Source organism: Protobothrops mucrosquamatus, unplaced genomic scaffold, assembly GCF_001527695.2.
Source record: "Protobothrops mucrosquamatus isolate PMUCROS unplaced genomic scaffold, P.Mucros_1.0 scaffold1598, whole genome shotgun sequence".
In the NCBI taxonomy this organism is placed as follows: domain Eukaryota; kingdom Metazoa; phylum Chordata; class Lepidosauria; order Squamata; family Viperidae; genus Protobothrops; species Protobothrops mucrosquamatus.
In genome coordinates this window covers 22,088-41,986 of record NW_015387761.1, presented here as the reverse complement: position 1 = coordinate 41,986, position 19,899 = coordinate 22,088, and the positions used below count along the sequence as shown (strand labels likewise).

General features: G+C 40.4%; 1 protein-coding gene across 1 annotated transcript in view; it reads right to left on the bottom strand.

Annotated features, from left to right (window-relative positions):
• Positions 1–1,074: 1,074 nt before the first annotated feature.
• The window catches only part of ASXL2 (ASXL transcriptional regulator 2), a 24,965-nt gene continuing 6,140 nt past the window's right edge, over positions 1,075–19,899 (bottom strand). Inside the window, exons 3-11 of the mRNA XM_029285390.1 lie at positions 10,703–10,818; positions 8,876–8,996; positions 8,507–8,647; positions 7,317–7,480; positions 6,383–6,479; positions 5,985–6,090; positions 4,361–5,012; positions 1,972–3,624; positions 1,075–1,869 (exon numbers count right to left, since the gene is read on the bottom strand). Of these exons, the coding sequence (XP_029141223.1) occupies positions 1,276–1,869; positions 1,972–3,624; positions 4,361–5,012; positions 5,985–6,090; positions 6,383–6,479; positions 7,317–7,480; positions 8,507–8,647; positions 8,876–8,996; positions 10,703–10,818 (3,644 nt within the window). The 3' untranslated portion in view covers positions 1,075–1,275. The remainder of the gene's footprint in view (positions 1,870–1,971; positions 3,625–4,360; positions 5,013–5,984; positions 6,091–6,382; positions 6,480–7,316; positions 7,481–8,506; positions 8,648–8,875; positions 8,997–10,702; positions 10,819–19,899) is intronic.

The window sequence follows — 19,899 nt, the reverse complement described above, 5'->3', positions numbered from 1 at the left end:
CAAGAATATGGAACCTGATTACTGCCTAATCTTAAAAGCACTTTATCAATAATTAGTTTGAGTCTCTGGCAATAGAAATGAATATGGGGAGGGGAAGGCAAGGGGAGGGCAAACAAAATAAGGTGTCAGAAAGTGTAGAACTAATTTTGTATGGCTCAGGTTTCATCCTAAAAGCTTAAGTTCCATCCATCAATTGACATGGCATCCTGCAAATTACTTCCAAGGAAATGCCCTTCCTTCTATAAGTGAAATCCAGGTCAAGAAACTCCATTTTATTTTAAATATGGTGATTCTGAGCAGGATCAATTCCTCCTCTAAATATAATGTTCCACACCTTTAGAGTGCAATTGCAGAATGCACACAAGGGAATAACATCCTCCCACTACCTTTTCCAGCTTGAAATTTTCAATTTCAGAGTCAGAGCTGATTCCAGAAGCTGACAAACTGACCCAAAATTATGGCTTGATGTTAAAAAATCTGAAACGTTTCTTCTGCCCTATTCCACAGCATTTACCTCACCATTTTTTTTCTTGAAAAATGAGAATCTAGAGCCTGGGACCAAAAGAGTTTGTGCTGCTGCATCTTGATTGAAATTCTAAGGCCAGAGCACACACATTCATATCAGGAAATGGAAATCATCACTGCTGCCATTGGTTAATTTAGAATTATAAACTATCCCCACCAAGCCCCATTCTGCCCTGAAAATTCTGATGATCTGCAATACACTGCCTCTTCTCAAGGTGATTTTATACAATAAAGAAGAATTGTTTACTGTAAACAGCAGTTCAACTGGGTGGTAGGCTATCTGCCCACCTTTTGATGTTCCTGTTGCTTAGGGCTGCTGATATAATAGTCACAATCACTGTGTTTCACTAGGACATTTGGCAAGTCAAAGAAAAACATGGAGGCCATGATGGTAGCAAGGTGGAAGCAAATCAAGGCCCTATGGGAAACAGAGACATTGATGGTGAAGAGGAACCTACTGGGCCAGAATCCTGCTATACTATAGGACAAGAGGCAAAATGAGCATGAGGTTCACATCCATAGATTTATCTCAAGGTTGGAAAAAATAATAACTTTAAGACAAAACAATGCAACATATTTACATGATTCCTTAAGTGCACACACTTGTCCCACTGGGTTCAGCCATTCATCCAAGGTGCTTTCTTCATTCTCAAGGAAACAAAGTAGATGTGGAGTGGGATAGGATAGGGACTCTTGACTCAGCAGCATGCCCCTCCTGCTCCCTAGACAAGATGCCATCTAGCAAAACTGCTACCGCACAACAAGACAGGAAACACAGAGCTTGGAGGGGCCAATACAGTCATCATGGCAGAAGGCCCCGCAGCCTTTGCACACAATCATGGCTTTCAAGCGACAGTAGCACTTTGAGGGCAAGTCCTCCAAGCCACCATCTTCTGCAAAAGCCTGGCCACGGAGAGATTGTCCATGGCTACCAGTATTTGCTGACTGGCTAGCAGGGATAGTTGTTACAGTTACAGAGAAGGACACTACATCCCCTATGCGGCTGGGGTCCGATAGTCCAGTCAGGAGAGTATCTTGATGCATGTCTGGAGAAGTGGAAACATTGATCGTGCCACTGTAGCCTGGTCCAACAAGTTGTGCAGGAGTAGGGTTTCCAAAGAGCTGAGGAGAGGGTGAGGGTGAAAGCAGCAGGGGCCGCTGTAGAATAACATTTGCTGGAGCACAAGTCTGACGTTCCCCACTGCAAGGTCTCATTTCTCCTCTAGTTGTCTGGGCCACTTTTTCCTGGGCTGCTTGAACAAAATCTTTTGCCGATTTGCTTTCAGCATAGTTTTGACCTGCTGGGAAAAAGCAAATCCTTCCATCCTTGTGGCTTATTGCTGCCTGCTCCAGTTTTACATTTGAAGTTGCCCGCCTTCCTCCTCCTCTTCCTGGAGCCAGAGATTCCTCTTTAATCTTGAGATGTGCTGTTTCATGTTCAGTCACATTGCCATCTGTGTCTCCTTCATTTTCACCACCACTATTATTTTTACTGTCATCTCTAGATATATGCTTCTGATCCTCTAATTTCATCGGGGGCTTGTCTGAGCATTGCTGGCTCTCTGGGGGTAGGGCAAGGTTTCTTCTTAGGTTCTCTGGGCAGCGCCCATAGGTAGAAACATTCAGGAGGTAATGGCCAGACATGGCAGGCTTGAATGTCCTTCTCCCTATGAATCCCAGTGTGAAACTTTGGCTGGTGGAGCTGCTCTCTACTGGGAAGTGTGGGGGGAGGAGGGGGAGACGTGGAGGGGGAGAAGGAGCAGCAGGGAGGCTCTGCACAGGGACTTTCGGCATGACAGTCTGGAGAATATGTTCTTGGGCAGTCTTGCCTGAAATTTCCTGGCTACTGTACAGGACTGTAGGTTTGCTCCACAAGTCCTGCCCTGATAAAGAGGATAAGGATGAAGGATCTTGGGACTGTCCACAGTGACTAAGGTTTGGCTTCCTACCTGCTGGGAAAGTGACGTGCAGCTTTCCTTCCCCTTCCCTTGGAGGGCCAGGCCTGGAAACAATTGTGGTTGCTTTGCCTGCCTTCACAGGCAGTGCAACAGTCTTAATCTCACCTCTTGTCAGAGGCTTTGGGAGGATCTGCTCCATTGGGACTTCTTTACCTTGCAGCAGCTGAGTCACCAGAGGATTATTAGCAGGTATACTGGAGCTGGACTTTACTGCAGAGGTAATTCCACTTGAACCTGAGGAGCCTGGGGGGACTTTAGGGCTGCGGGCTACCAACAAAGTGTTATGGGAAGGAGAAGGTAAGGGGGACACGGGCACAGTGCTAGGTGAAGAAGAAGAAAGGGGAGGGGGTGCCTTGAAGGGTCCAGCCGACACAAGGGATACAGAAAGCAAGGCATTGGCTTTGTCTTCTGAAACGCCTGTGCTGGCAGTAGAAGCTGTTTTCAATATATTTTTGCAGTTCACTCCAGTCTCAAATGCACAGGATGTTCTTGTGACCTGGTTAAGTGCAAGAGGGTTATTTCTAAGTTTCTCCCTCATGGAAGCAAGATCAGTTGTTGAGCCCAAAGAAGCTGTGACATCCTGAGTGACAGGCACAGTCAAAAGGCTGGGATTTGTACAGTTGACATTCCCTATTGCTGTTTGCGAGATTGACCCGCTCCTCTCCATCTCTGGGTTGCTGCTTGCAGTTCTGGATTGTGCTGGGGGAGCCGGCTGTAGTTGTGCTCTAGCAGCACTGCTTGTAGCTGCTGGTTTTGGAGCTGGGGAATCTGCTGGGGAGAAAGGGGCTGAGCAAGAGGGAAAAAAACTTTTTGGACTTGTCCTGGTTCCAGAGCCTGCCATGTCCAATGTAGCTCCGAGAGGCCTCCCTGAGAGTGGACTGCTCTTGTCCTCTCCTTTCCCCCCTCCTGGCCCCGGCCCCGGGATGGCTTCCACAAAGGAGGCAGCAGAAGCAGCAATGGAGGCTGCTGTGGCTGCTTCGGCTGCAGCAGCTGCTCGCTGGGCCCTGGCCATTCTAGCCCTGGCTTTGACGTCGGCCAAAGTTCTGGCCCCTGTTCTTCTGATGATCGGGAAGGGGGGCCTGGGAGAGACCTGGCTAGCAGACAGTAATGCTGGAGATCCTTGGATTCTGGAGACGTGGATCTGGAAGAGAGGAAAGTGCATCAATAAACTGCAAGGTAAAGCACCTCTCACTCATGTTTCTTATCTTGGAACAAAACAAGAGACTCAAGAGAAAATGAGTCTCATGAGTGTCAGTTCCAATGAAAACACTCACCATCTTGTTGGAAGACAGATCAAGTTGAATACACTGAACTCTCTTATGCCCATCTATTCTTTCAAGAGGCTGCTAAAATGAATAAGTACCTCCTTCTGAAAAAAAGGAGCTGCAGTAGCCAAAAATTTAGACTACTAATTCATCAACCTTAGAGCTGATAACTTCCCAGTATTTGATTGTTCGTTCACCCACCCACCCACTCACCCATTCATTCGTTCGTTTATTCATCCATTCATTGTGTATGAAAAAAATTACACAGAGAATCCCTGAAGTAAATGAAGCAACTCAAATGCCTTGGCTTAAAAACAAGGTCTTTCCTCTTCATCCATGGGATCCCTCTTAAAGTGAGATTATCAGTGGTGAAAGTTAAGATGTCATTCAAACACTCTTGTGCTGAATCTCCCTGATCAGAATTGACCAAACTGAGCTCATCCCACTCTCATTTGCTTGCAAACATTCAGCCAGCCAGCAATCTGCAGTGACAGGTGTTCTTTCGCTTTCAAAATAGAAATGAAGAACAATTGTCACAGGGATTGTGACAAAGGAACTCATCAGCTTGCAGAAGTCATTACAGAATGAGCTTAACACATATGGTTCCTTTACCCTGAGCGGAGGGACTTTTGGTGTGGGCGCGATGGGAAAGCGCTGCAGTGGGCCCTGAAAAGGCAGCCTGGTGGGGCACTTTTCTGTCACATGGAGCTGTTTTTCGGGTGTCATCAGTGCCTCTTCAGGAATCTCTGATTTTCTCTTGAAAGCCCGGCTTCCAGTATCCATTTGTTCTGTGCAAGTGGCAGGAGTCTCCTTTGCAGAAATCTCCTGAGATTTTACTTCTGGGCTTGGTATAGTGCCAGCAATGGCTGCATTCTTTGGTTTGCTTGGAATTTGTCTCACCAGGGACTCCAGGCAAGCAGGCTGTGGTGTCACCTCTTTTAACTCCTCAACTCTGTTGGAAAGCTTCTGAGGAATCTGGCTGCTACTCTGGAAGGAGGCACTGTTGTCAGAAGAATTTACACGCTCTTCTGGCTTAAAGATCTTGGGCTGCTCAATCTCCTCTCCTTTAGCGGCTGCTGTTACAGCTGGGAGAACCTGTACCTTTGGACCCACCAGAGAATTGGTCTGTTCTTTGTCAGGTGCTGTTTTATGGACTACTATGCATTTCTGTAACTGAGGTGCTAGATTCCCAGCCTGTGCTTGATTCTGAACAGTAGGAATATGAGATGTCAATTGCTTGGACTCTTCAAGGCTTAAGCCGGAACTAGAAGACAGAAAGAGAAAGCAGAGACATTGGTAAGATACAGGGCAATTCTTCCCTGGTCATCAAGCAGAGAGTGTCATTCAATAAGGAAATCTTTTGTTAAGTGCCAACTTTTCACAGGGAAGCAACAAGTACTGAAGCCTGTCAGAATAGTAATAGGTTGGTTCTTGTTATATATGTACCTAGGTCAAATAAATACCTAGTAGGTACATTTACACAACATGCTAAGCTTGATTTATGTTAATCTTTGCTAGTTTTTTGTGAGTTAATATGTTATTTGAATGACTGATGCAGACCCAGGGAATGGATTAAAGCAATAGCTAGATTAGGAATGAATAGATACAGAGTGATAGAAGAAGAGAATGAAGCATAATGGAAAATCTCAAGTGACTGTCAAAGGAAAGGATCTTTTTCTTCATTATGAAAAAGCAGTAACTGAGGAGGACCAAAGCTGACATAGTAGATTAAAGGAGAAGAGACTAATCAGGGCCTTAAGGCAGGCAGTGGAGACCTCTTCCTTTAAAACTGCTGTAAGCTCCTTCTTCCCTCCCTCTGAAGTTGAAATAGCAGGAGGTGCTCCTATCCTGAGAGCCATATACCTTATAAAAAACAACGCAGCAGAGATTTGCACTGCACTAGCCAATAGACCATTCTTTGAACAGAGAAGTTCTAGCTTTAATATCTTATCAGCGATGGACATTCTACTCAAGAGACTACTCTTTCAACCCTCAACTGAAATATTAGACATCTTTCCAAAATTATTTAAAATATTTCTGGAATCAAATATTTAAAGTGCTTTGACTATTTGGATAATTCATTTCTGAATGGTGCAATACAAAGTAAAGCATTCCTCCAAAGCAGCCTCGAAGCAGTTGTATAGTTCAGAGACCAGGCCCACATACCATCAGCTCAAAAATCTCAGAAAGAAAAGAAAAAGGTATTTTGATCAGGTATGGCAGGTTAAATCCTTACCTCTGACCATAATAGTTCTCAAAGAAGTGCTCTTTCCAAAGTTCCACTTTCTTCTCCTTTTCTAGTTCCTGCCGTAGTCTTAGCTGCATCTCTGGAGTGAACTCCCCTGCCACACACACAGAGCGGAAAAAAAGAAGTTAGCAAGATACAGAAATGTCTGCCTTTTCAAACTCAATTGCTGCCCTGATTTTCCAGAACATAAATATCACCAATCTTTTCAAAAGGTTCTTTTCTATTCATACCTTAGAAATGGCAAAGGAGGTTATTTTTATTTCATTTATTGCTCTGATCTCATGCTTCTTTGCACAAGTAATTCTTTCAGTAAAAATCTGTTCATTCTCACCAACCTTTCTGAAACACCCTCAGAAACCTAGAGACCTGCCTCTGGATGTCCTCACCTTCCGACAGTCGCTCCTTCCATCCTTGCGCAGCAGAATTAAAGAATTCATTGTTGAGGGCAGAACTGCTAAGCTTCATCAAGCCATCCATTCCGATCTGAAAGACAAATGGGGTAGGATGAATAACAATATGCTGCCAAGTACTCAACTTTCCTCAGGAATTCATAAAATCAGGCAGATAAAGCTATGGGTTAATCCTAGAGCAGCCTAAAAGAAGGAACTCCTTGCACTTTATCTTTCAAGGGTAAGATGGTCTCTGACAGGCCACTTTTAGCCTCTTCTGCCTTATAAATGATTTGAGAATGATTGTTCATTTGTGCAGAGACTTTGGGAACTGGGAAAAAAATGGGAATAAGAGCACAGTACAACAGTGTTTTTGCATATTGCATACATATAAAAAAATACAATATATATGAAAGCATGCCCCCATCTGTCCTAAGGGCATCAGGCATTCCCCATGAAGGCCTGGATATCCTATTACAATATTTGGAGATGTATATACATAGCTATGGGAATAACTGAATTGGCAAGCCTCTCAAAGTGGATTTGCACTTCTTTGCACTAAATGTCACAATCAAACCATAGTAAAAGTATTGAAGGTTAAGACTTTTCTCATTAAAAATGCCAATATTAGAGCACCAGGAGCCTAAAAAAAGACTGTTTCCTTTTACAGCGCTCTAAACTACCACAGGGAGCCAATAGAGAGTCAATTCTTGCTGTTACAAGATTGTTTTAATTCTGGGCCAAGGAAGCAGAAAACAAGATGAGTTTCACAAACTGAACACCCATTTGCTAACACAGAAGACCATTTTATTGAGTATTGGGAACACTGGGCCCTCACAGCCCAAGTTCTGCACAATAGCTCTGTTATATAAAACTGTGGGGAAAAGTTGACCCCTGACTTGTTTCCTCCCCTCCCTCCATGGGCACACACCTGCCTGTCCACCTCTGGCAGGAGCAGGAGCAGCTTCTGCTGACATTCAATTGGTAGTCCCATGAATGTATGCTTGTTGATTAGAGCTCGCAGATTGGTGTTCACCAAGATGGATTCTGGGGTTTCTACATCGATTTCAGCACATTTTGTCCTCTTCAGCTGCCCTAATAAAAGAGAAACCAAAGATCATTATTAGGAAGAAGAGCTCTACCCATTTTGCTTCTGCTTCTCACAAGGAATGGGAAAGTCCCTATCCAGGACTGATACTTCAGTCTGGAAATCCACTCCACTTGACAAATCTTCTTAAATATGTTAATGTTATAGGACAACTCTTCCTCTATTACACAGAAAGAATGTTAAAGGAAATAAGATGGATGGCAGCTCTCAAAGTCCACAACTAAGTCAGTGAAATCTCCAGGGATGCTAGAACTCTAGCTTATTGAAGTGTTACTTATGTGTAATTTCTAAAAATTGCTTCTGTGCAGTGCATTTCAGATATACCACTCATAATCCTTCACCAGAAAAGATATCAGGAATATGAGTACAAAATATTTGAGCTTGGAATACTTTCTGTGAGCTAGAAAATCTCATCCTGAGCACAAAATAGAAAAAGGAGAACTTCAAACACAAAGCATTTCGATTTTCCAACATTCTTTACTATTCCATTTGTACTTAGTTGCCTTGAATACTTCTTACTAGAAAGAAAGCTGGCTTAGTAAACCTTAGTCTAATCCAACTTCATTAAATACTTCAAATATGACACATATTTAAAAAGTACTGACTGCTTTTAGCTTCATCTAGATTATATGGTAAAATTCACTGGTTTTAAACAAGCTATACAGCAATGTTATCTCAAACAGAGACTCACATGAGGTAAACCGAATGAAGTGAAAACTCAGGCTGTTCATTTAGCAGCTGCTCTTCTAGTGGGAAATAGAAAGCTAAGAAAACCCCACATATACAGACAGAAAGGCCTTTTTTCTAAACTTGTCCAATCCATTTTTGTTTTTTCTGGAATAACCAAAGCATTAAAAATTTAAAAATGAATAATAAAATACATTTTCAAATGTATTTATTTGTTTTATTATTTTATTTTATTCAAAATAACAATACAAATAAAATATTTCTAAGTTTCACATCCTGATAAAGTGTCAGGCAATATTTTTTTTTAAAGAAAGCTGTTGTCTTACTTGCATGGAGCCTCTCAGATCTCTGGAATGGTTTCTTCCCAAGGATTGGCAAGGAAGGCTCAATTTTAACAGAGGGAGAAGAACTAGAAGTAGAATTCTGTGGGCTACTTGAATGTCCATCTGACTGTTTTCCTTCCCAAGCTGCAAAGAAAAGAATAATTAAACTTAATTGTTTTAACTGAATGTAACACTATCTAAAAGAATTAACTACTGACTTATTTCTCAAGTCTTCTGATGACAGTAGGCTAATTAAATATAAATATTTAAATATATCTTGCTGTCATCAGAGGTCAAGGGTGATGAGCTGATTTTTGAGGAAAACAATTAGCAGTATTGTGCGGAGAAGGTGTGTCTGAAAAGGGCTCATACCGGCTTTTGCAGGAGCAGAATGGTTAGGAACCTTCACATGCTGCTGTAGGAGGTGGTGATTAGTTGATACAGGCACACTGGTTCGGCAATGATGCTGTTTCCGTTGCTTTTGCTTCAAGGCCTAATAAGAAAGTGAAATGTATACAGGAGTTTCTTAAGCTGAAAAATCTATACAGTAGTACAGAATTCCTTGTTCAGGAACGCCTGCAGAGATGTAGAAATGGCTGGCTGACAGAACTACTGTTCTGTTACCATTTATTACATATTGCACTTTACTGAAGATGGATTTTGGGTCACCTATTGATTTCTTTTTATATAACAAATGAGACAGAAGACTGCAAAATAACATAATTTTCCTATTACCAGATTTGCAGACAACATATTTTATCTTGCTATCAAAGACATTCCCAAATTAATGCTTATGTTAAATATTTAGAAGTGGGAAAATTCTCCTCCTTTGATACTTGGCAAAATATTTAATCTTACAATGTTGCAAGATTAAAGGATAATCTGATTTCATTAATGATTAATGAGCACTAGCGAAATAATTTCCCAGTATCCAGATAATATCCAAGGCATTATCATAATTACAAAGAAGACCTTTCTCAAAACATAGCTATCTTCTACAAAGTATGAACAAATCTGACCCATACAGACAGAGCAATTGCTCCAGGGGAATGTAAGGAAATAATATAATTTACATTATATTATATATAGGCCCTGCAACAAATACAATTCATAATTATGATCAAAACTCTCCGTGTTGAGAATGCTCCATCACTAGAGGTTTTTAAGAAGAGATTGGGCAGCAATTTGTCTAAAATGATATAGTGTCTCCTCTAAGGTCCCTTCTAACTCTGTTACTTTGTATTATATTCTGTAGCTAGAGATAAGAAAGAAAATATAGCCTGGTATCTAAAATAAAAAGAAAAGTATTGCATTGACAGAATGAGATATCCTCCTAAAAGAAAAACAACTGCTTGCATATTTCTGCAAAGCACTAAATAAAGGAAGTGAAAGGAAGTCTAAGAAATCACAGTCAAAACAGAAAACATCTCAAGAGAAAAATCCAAACAAATTTCAAAAGCTACGAAAAACATTCAGCATATAAAATGAGAAAATGTAATTTTCTTCAAAATTATATTGGAAATCTGATTATCTTAAGGAAACAATCACTGTGAAAGAAATGAGAAATGGGAAAAAAAACAGACCAATATGAAGAAAATGCTAGGGCATTTTGAGTCAGAACAAACACAGTCCCAGTGGAATACCACCTATCTGAAAGGAAAAACATACCAAGCTGATGCATGAGACAAAAAGTAAACAGGGCAACTGAAATTAAGCAATAAGTAAACCAAGGACAATTATAATTTATTTTTATTTTGGAAAAATATGAGAGCCAAGGATAAAGCAATAATTATTACTTCACAACTGTTCTGCAACTGAATGAAACATTAGTTAACTCAGTAGGCTCAAGTTATCTGGCTAATAGCTAGAGCCTACTGCTGCAAAGAAATCTAGCATCCTGGTGGTTGTCATTTCCACAGAAAAGTGATTTACAATTTTATGAAAAAATCCTAAGAAAAATTGCCTGTTCTTCCATGGCTTCAGTTTGAATAGAAGCTTTGTTTTATTACATATATTCTAGTTAACTTTTATCCTTGTATCCATATGCTCAATTATGTAGAATTTTTAGGAGAATGTAAATTGGAGCAAGGCACAGAGCCAATTTAACACAAAGTTAGGTTAGGTTTTTAGTGCCAAGTAACATGCAGATAAGCACAAATTAAAGGTCAGATAAACAAATCAGTATGCTCTCCCACTTACTTGTTTAAGTGCCTTTTTGCTGTGCTTCTGAGATGAAGAGATGATTTTACCTGGTGGGATAGAAGGAGATGGGCAGCCTGACTGTGGGGAGGACACTTGTGAAAGTCTGGCCGATACTGGAGAAGCAAGAACAGAAGACGACAAGATGATAAACAAGCATGCCACAAATAAAACCATTTGTTGCAAACATGGAAAACCAGATACCTGGAAATATAATGCTTGGAGCTCTGGAATAAACTCTTGAGTATCCGAGAGTCATACGTTATACTTCTTGACTGCTCGCTCAAAAAAAATCATTGATAAGGACCCCGAGGAGACTCTTCCTGTAAGTGGCCAGAATGTCCTCTTAAAGGGCATCATTTAATGGAAAATGTCACAGGGCCGATTTCATCAAGAATGGCAACGGGTGCTCGGGCGCTTAAAGGTTTGAGGAAGAGAGAAAACAGGGGCAGGGCCATGCCAAGTACACTAGCGGGAATGGAAATATTTGTGATTTTTACTGGGTTTGTCTTTTAAACTTATCTTAATTTTATTTTAGGAATTATATTTACTCAAAATTGGACTATATTTGAAGGACTAGGAGCCACAATATGGTTTCCTGATGTTTTGCAGATTCACTAAACTTTATCTCATAAATGTCAAAAATGGGGGGGGGCATTTATTAGAGGTTTTAGAACAGAAAAAGCAGCTTCCCAGAGTCAAATCACTTCCATCTCCACCTTTCAAATCTCCCCAACCTCATCCCTAAAATCTGACCATTGTAATTTGTTCTCAGGGTGCCACAAAGAATTGAAACTGCCAATTCAGTGTTCAAGAAAATTTCCGTGGTGGGTCCCTTGAGTGTTACATGCGACATTGACGAGGAATAGGTCTATCCCAGGGGTAGGCAACCTTGGCTCTTTTATGACTTGTGGACTTCGACTCCCAGAATTCCTGAGCCAATTCTGGAAGTCCACGAGTCATAAAAGAGCCAAGATTGCCTACCCCTGGTCTATTCAATAGCAGTCTCCCTTCTTTGAAACACTCTGCCACCAGAGGTATGGATGGCCCCTACCATAAAGCAGTGATGATTCACCAGACGTTTGGTCCTCAAAGCAATTCCAGTCTGGAGCATCTATGAGATTTTCCCTTAGGGTATTAAGGTTTTTAACAATGTAAATGCTGTACATTTCTTTTTTTCCTTTATGTGTATGCCTTTTTTGTATCCAGCCTAGAGTTTTGAAAGCTATAAGTATCATTCGTAATTAAACAAACAAACGTAGGCAATAAAGAAGTACATATTTTCTTTATGACAAATAATTGGCCTATTACTGTAAAGGAATCCAATGAACCAAGAGCAAGAAGAGACTAGAAATGATTTGAGAATAAGAGGTTGTACAATCCATGGTTTTAAATCATTTTATATATAATTTCCATCCCAAGAAGTCCAGTAGAATGATATTCCCCTATCACCCATAAGACTATAAGAAGGCAGAACTAATGTTCCTAAATTGTTTATTAGTTACTGGAATTTGGACAGCAGACTGGCCAGTCACAGAGCCACATGGCCTTAGTCCCCATGACACTGAATTAGTTATTTATTACAAAGGTTTCTATGCTGCTGCAATCTGTTGACTGGCTGCTTACAAAACCTAAGTATTTTAAGTAAGGTTACAAGTATACAATATAGCGAGAGTACAGACACATGCACACAAATGCACACAAACACACACACACACACACACACACACAAACACACCACCACCAAAAGAAAGAACCCCAACAATTTCAATCATATACCTCCACTAATTCCTTCCTCATTTCTTTGGGAGAACATTCCTTCTCCATGGGCCCTTTTAAACAGCAAGATCTTTAGAATAATAATCAGTAATTATCCAGGATAATAATAGAAGAATTCAGCTCCAGGGGAAAACTGCTCCAAAGAAGAGGGGGTTATCACCAAGAAGACCCACCCCCATCTCCTTGGGTGGGCAGATTTCACATGAAAAAGATAGTTATCGGATATCTAAGGTGACCTTGGCTTGTACTCTGGAAGTCACCTGGCAACAAGTCCAGTTCCCATCACTTCTGTTCCAGATACATGGTAAGGGTAAACAACAACCCCTGATTTTTCAATATTTGCATATCAGAAACAAATGTAATTTTCATTGGATACCAGAAGTGTTCATGTAGCTAACTGAAAAACTCAGTGATGGACCTTAGGTCTATGTAAAGCTTTAGTTCTCCTTGTATCACTGATACAAGCAAAAGTGTGCAGACACTCAAAGAAGCAATTACTGATAGACAATAAGTGTCATCTAATGATAGGAAAGCTATTTGACTGGTGATGTTACCCAGGAGGGTAATGAAACATCTGCAAGCAAACAACCAAGCTCAGAGAGCGCCAAGGATTCTGCTGTTGACCTTCTGAACTGGTACCTGAAGGAGGACTAAGAAATGGAGACTCAATCAAGATAAAACAATCTCCTGGAGAAGAAAGAACCCAGTTGTGGAATAGGTAAAACTGATATCAGTTCTTGCCTGTGGAATCTTATTACATCAATTTTGTATGTTTGTAAAAGCACAACCTATACATCTTAATAAAACAAATAAAATAAAAATAAAAGATAGTCCAGGTTTGTGCAGATCAGTCATCTGATTGAAATAACAAACATCTATGGATACAGTGCATTTATAGCTTTCAATAGAGTGGTACTGATCTCTGAAATAAAAGAAGAGAGGTTCCTAATGCCTTTTAAGAAAAGCACCAAGTGTTTTTACACCAAGTATAACCCTGGACTATCTTTCCAAAATATCTTATTTTCTAGAGCACTCTCACCTATAAGCATTTTATAAATGGATGAGACTCAATTCTGAATGTTTCTGTACTGTCCCTTGCTCTTAGTATAGAGCAGGGGTGTTAAAATGCCGGCCCACGGGCCGGACAAGTCATCGGGAAACCACACACCCCCCATTGCCGGCAATGGCGAAAAAGCTCCAATACATTGCGCGATGTCACATGACGTCCCGAGTTTGATATGTCTGGTGTAGAGCACTCTAGGGCAGCAGCCCCCAACCTTTTGGGCACCAGAGACCAGTTCCATGGAGAGAGATTTTTCCGTGGACTGAACGGGGCATGGTTTTGCATGCTGCCTGCATCCTGCAGATGGGGCTTCTTTTATTTGTGTGGCCCGGTTTCTGGCATGCTGCAGCCTGGTGCCGGTCCATGGACCAGGGGTTAGGACCCCTGCTCTAGGGACTCATCTGAAACAACAATATAAATCTCCAAGTATAGTCCAAACTCATCATTTGGCTACCCAGTTCAAATACATTGCAACTGATCATATTCCAGTTTCTATAACATCTATTCAACAATTAACTCTGTTTGTATTTTCTGATTTGGATTACACTATTCTTCTAACTTTCCAGCTGCATAAGGATACATGACTAGAAACTACCCCTTTGTGAACTGTCCAAAGACTTTCCATGAGTCAGGATCTTCTGGCTGCAAAGCAGACTCTAAAGCATTTCACTACCTAGATTCAGAGTTGTAGCAGCATTAAAACAAATAGCAATCATGATGAACAAAAGCCTTTCTACTAGAGTTAAAAAATATTAATTCAGATTTCTGAAAATTGGAAAACTCTAATTGATCAACTGACCACAGCCCATATCAGTAATTGACTCAGAAAAATAATCCACATATGCATTCTCTCTTTTCTCTAATATTCAGTTAGCATGAAGTTGTTCAGAGAGTTGCTAGCTCTATTAAATGCTAGCTCTTTAATTAAACAACCATAGGTTTTGTCTGGAATCATAAAGAATCTCCTTTCCTTCCAATATGAATAGCATTCACTGCAACATATTGTGGGAAAAATTATCTAAGTTCACTTCAAGATAGGGAAATGTAGTCTTACCTTGCAAAGGAATCCCATTTGTGGACATGATTACAGCACCCAGTAAAAACGTACAATCTGGATTTGTACCTGCTTTGGGGTCTTGCAGGAACATAGAAAAAGAAATTGCAACCTTAGCTATTAACCCCCCCTCTGCCCCATGATTGGATAGGCCTAAAAATATGGGGCTTGCCTATGTTATATCAGTTTTTGCCTTTGCTGTTTCAGAAAACTTTATTTTTGTACATATAAGGAAGTAGTTTGCTGATATGATCTGAAAAGACTTCCTGTTTTGTACATATATACATAATGATGATGATGCATTAAGCTAAATTGCAAAGCTCAACCAAGCCAGTCCTCTTTCCTCAAAGGATACAAAATTCAAAGTGCAGATACTCTAGTTCCACTTCTTCCCAGTGAAGAAATAAAGTATTTAAAAGAGAGTCCAAGTCTGTCAGGACTTGGCCTTTTAGGTTTGCTTCTTGAGCTCTGTTCAAGCGCTTACAATTATGCAAGATTTTTAACCGCATCCAACCACAGACATTGATACATTTAAAAGCTGTATTACACCTTAAAAGAACAAAAGGGGATGTAATAGTTCCAAAGGAGTAAAATAACGATCAAGATTATTTTTGCAACAACTCAAGCAAGTGAAGTCAAGAGTATTTTTCTTTTGAGTTTTTGAATGGAATAAAAGGACAAATACAGCAATTCTTTTTGCCAGTCTCTATATTTTATACTATGTGAAGCCAATTTTACTACAGTTTTTGAATTATCAAACCAATACTTGAGAAGTCTCAGTGACTTGTACTGGTTTTGCACCAAATGTAGATATTCAGAGGATACATTAGGAAATGTAGTTTGAGCTTCTTTAGACATTTTGTGTAATTTTTCTAACAATAAGAACAACTTGTAAGTAAGGGCTACTATGAGCATAATTCTATGAAGCTCACATTACATTATTTTTACCGCTTTTGAAGGCCTTGGTCAATAATGGAAAGGGAAACAAATCTGCCTTTACTTTTTCCTGGAACATGTCAATTGACAGGACTTGCCACAAAAACATTCAACTTGCCACTGGACTGAAAGATCCAGCTTCTAAAGCAGTGGTTCTCAACCTTTTTAATGCCGCGACCCCAACTGGTCGTAAGTCGAGGACTAAACCGGTCGTAAGTCGAGGACTACCCAACCGGTCATAAGTCGAGGACTTTCCCTGCCTGGGAGCGCCGCGCATGCGTAGTTCCGCCCCCTGCGCCGGCCGAGGCGTAGCTGGCAAGCGGCAGAGACAGAGCAGGCCAACCACCAGCTGGCCCAGCCCAAGGGAGGTAAAGCACCCACCGGAAAAGGGGGAAAAAATGGCGGACAAAAAAAATGGCGGACAAAAAAAATGGCGGACAGCCTTGCTTGGCGACCCCCATGAAATGATCGATCGACCCCAAATGGGGTCCCGACCCACAGGTTGAGAACCACTGTTCTAAAGAAACTCAAAAGAGCAGCCAGTTTTCTCCAGGTCTTTGCAACATCTTCTCATGGAGATTTGCAACTAATGAAATATGCTTTTGGAAATTTAGTTTCCATTGTAGCCTGCCAAAACCCTAATATATCTGTTCAAAGATAGCTGCTTCTAGGAGATTTCAATTCCCCCCCTCATAAGTTTATAAGAGACTTCTTCTGTTTTATTGCAAAGAAAGCTACATGGATATATCCATGAAGTCGCCAGAGACAAATTTGACTCAAAGAAAACTTTACTACTATGTATTTGTAGACTCCCCTTTAAATAATTTTATATGGTCATGCAATAAAGTATAGTTTTGCACGTTTTATATAACATTACACTCAAGTCCTTACCTAATACTTTGTTTGAAATTATACATATTGATTTTATTTGCTTGTACACTCGCAACTCATGGCAACTGAAAGTAGCATTAAAAACAAAAGAATGCCGTTAAAACCCTGAAACTGCAATTAATTGCTTAAAATTGGTATGCCCGGCTGAGGAATTCTGGGAGTTGAAGTCCATGGGTTTGAAGACCCCTGTAATAAATAGTTTCAAATATGCTGGTGCCAGCCCATCAACCAGGCAATATTTAACTGTCAAATGTACTGCAGAAAAGTTTGGTCTTGGCAGTTTTACAAAAATGCACCAGAATTGGTACAAACTGGACTTCCAAGGGGAGGGCTAAAATATTGTGCTGCACAGAAATATCCAGGCTCATCTCTCCTATATGGGGAACATTTAGCATCCCCAACTGGGATGAACATACTAAATAGGAAATAGTTCTTTTTGAAGAAGGTGGTCCCATAAGTATCTTCTCTTGCAACCGCTACTTTGAATAGTATTTGTAAATCTATTGAAAGCCAATGCTTAATGTTATACAGCTGCAGCAGTTCTCACTTCCAAGCATGTGGATACTTGCATTTGTACTAGCTGCAGTTTCTGGTTAATCTTCAAAGGAAGCCCCATGTACAGCATGCTCCAGCAATGCATCCTGTGATGAGGAAAACATGGGTTATTGTTGCTAGGGGTCCTGCTCCAGGAATGGCTGCAGCTGGCCTGTCAGCTGAAGTTGTGCAAAGGTCACAGCCTCTATCTGCAAATTTGACAAAAGGACATACAAACCTATTCTTTCAATGGGGATGGAACACCACTCATGGTTAAAACCTGAGCAGACAGAATGCCAGATGATTTTTAGACAAATAGTTCATCCAGCCTGTTTCTTCCATCCAGGTTATCAGAACCTCCCAGCACTGGATCAAGAATTATTCTGCATCTTTGGCTTTGTCCAAGAAGGTAAGACACAGTTTGGTATCAATGGCATACTTATCCAGCACCTTTTCGTATAGATGTTAAAAATTAGGAATCAGACAGAGCGCGCGCCAGTTCCACTTCTTGCATTACTACTACCAGTAGTGTCTATTTAGGAAGGAGGAACTATTGAAAAACATGTATCCAACTCTCACAGTTCATCCAGAAGGTTATCATAATTAATGGTACAAAATGCCACTTAAAAGGACAATAAGACCAGGAGGGGACACTCTCTGTATCCATGTTCTGAGATAATCCACCAAAGTCATCTATCCATTTCTCTTCTATTCATGGCCTGAAAAAGGCCCAGAGAGTATACTTCATCTAGTGCACTTATAATTGAAGCCACACCACTTTCTCAACAGTTATTCCTAAGAAGGAAAGATCCAAGGAAGGCTTCCTCAGAAGAAACCACAATTCATTCTTGAAGGCATCTAGTACATCTTCCCCTAAGAAAGAACTGACTACTTCTTAGATCCAATTGAAGGAGCCAAGTGTTGGAATAAGCCATAAGTGTTGGAGTTCATAATAAAAGGCATCCTACCTATTTATCAGAAATCTACAAACTGAAATAAATCCCAGATAACATTGTAACATTTTCCAGTTATCATTTCACACTCTGCCTGGGAAGTCAAAACTTTAGCAAACTTGAGTAGCTTCATTAGGAAAATGTTGTGAAAATGTGGTCAGTATTATCTGCCATATCAACATTATCAAGAATTCATAGTTGAAACAATCCAAGAGAATTTTGTTTTCTTTTTATGATCCTGTAATCCCTTTTATCATGGTGGAGTCAGACAAACTGAATGGAGCTGAGCGTTTACTGGCCAGATGCCCTTTCTGACACCTATGTGGAGTTCACAGCAGATATTTTCTCTTTGCGCCCTGATAGAGAAACATCTGTCGCTGCCTAGGATTGAACTCTCAACCTTCTGAATGGGAGACAAGCACCTTCACCTCTAGGCCACTGCACCACTCTAAACAACCAAGAGAATAAAGATCTTTTATCATGGACAAAATAAGGGATCTGACTTTTTATTCAAACTACTGTAGCTACCTCAGACTATTGTTCTTGAGGCTCCCTTAGCCTGTGTTCAGACAGTAAATTTATTTATTAAGCAATTTTATATAGCTGCCCAACTTACACACAGTTACTCTGGGTAGTGTATAGCATTAAAAATCTACAGTTAAAAATCTACAATTTAAACACACACACCCCCATCCTTCTGCTACTACAAATAGGGCAGCATACTCAACATATTTGGCTAGAAGGCATATTTAATAGCAGTTTTGCTGTTCAGGGTTATGAACTCACAGGTTTAGGCTGCTATCATTTTGAAAACGCTGATATACAGTTATAGCTATCTTCTCAAAAACAAGCAGTAGCTTGTCATAGAAGTTTGCTCCTGGAATGGAATGTGACTCTCAGAAACTTAAAGCTCTTCCACTTCGGCTTAACTAGAAGAACTGCATATGACTCAAACCATCTCAGTACATGAATTTTCACTATCGTCTTTAGTGAATACACTGGAAATTCCATAAAATCAGAGAATGAAGCAACTTACTTTTCTATCTTCTATTCATCTATTAATTCCCCATGTAAAAATCCAATATAGTAGGAGGGTTGTGAGCCATGAGTTTAGCTGCTTTCTAGATATTCTTGTATTGCATGAGGCTAAGGAAGGAAGGCCAGATGTAAAATTCTATACAATATCCCTAAAGGAATACAGAAGTTTGACTGTATGTAAGAAATCAGGACAATTGTGGACATCTCAATATTCCAATTATTAAGAGTGATTGTAAACTTATTTTCACACAATGCATTCAAGTGGAGGCTGTATAGTGGAGGTCCAAATCTATCCAACAACATTTTAATTATGTATCAAGGGGCATAAAAATATTTCTGAGTCCTGGAAGTATTATGTTTTATTGAATTGTATGATGATCCATAAGTATATTTCTTTCATGTGTGTGCTACTGAAAGAATTACACCAAACTTTATAAACTATTCCAGCTAAACAATAATTGCCACTGTTGATATGCATAGCTTAGCAGTACTGCAATTGAAGCTACTGTATAGTGTTTGGAATACTGAACACAATCGGTATGACTATATTGGATTCTTCATTTATTTATTTTATTTATTTATTTATTAAATTTATATACCACCCTATCTCCCTTACGGGACTCAGGGCGGTGAACAGGCGATACTAAAAACCACGATAATAAATAAATAGTTTCTGTTTTAAAATCGAATTAAATAACAGGCCTGTTCTAAAAACACACCCATACAAAAAACCCCACTGAAACATAATCGAACTACGCCAGGCCGGCCGCACAGAATAGATGGGCCTTCAGGGCTCGGCGAAAAAGGCGCAGGTCCGCAACTGTACGTAGGTCGGGGGGTAGGTCATTCCAGAGGGCAGGAGCTGCCACAGAGAAGGCTCTCCCCCTGGGGGTCGCCAGCCGGCATTGTCTGGCCGACGGCACTCTAAGGAGGCCCTCTCTGTGGGAGC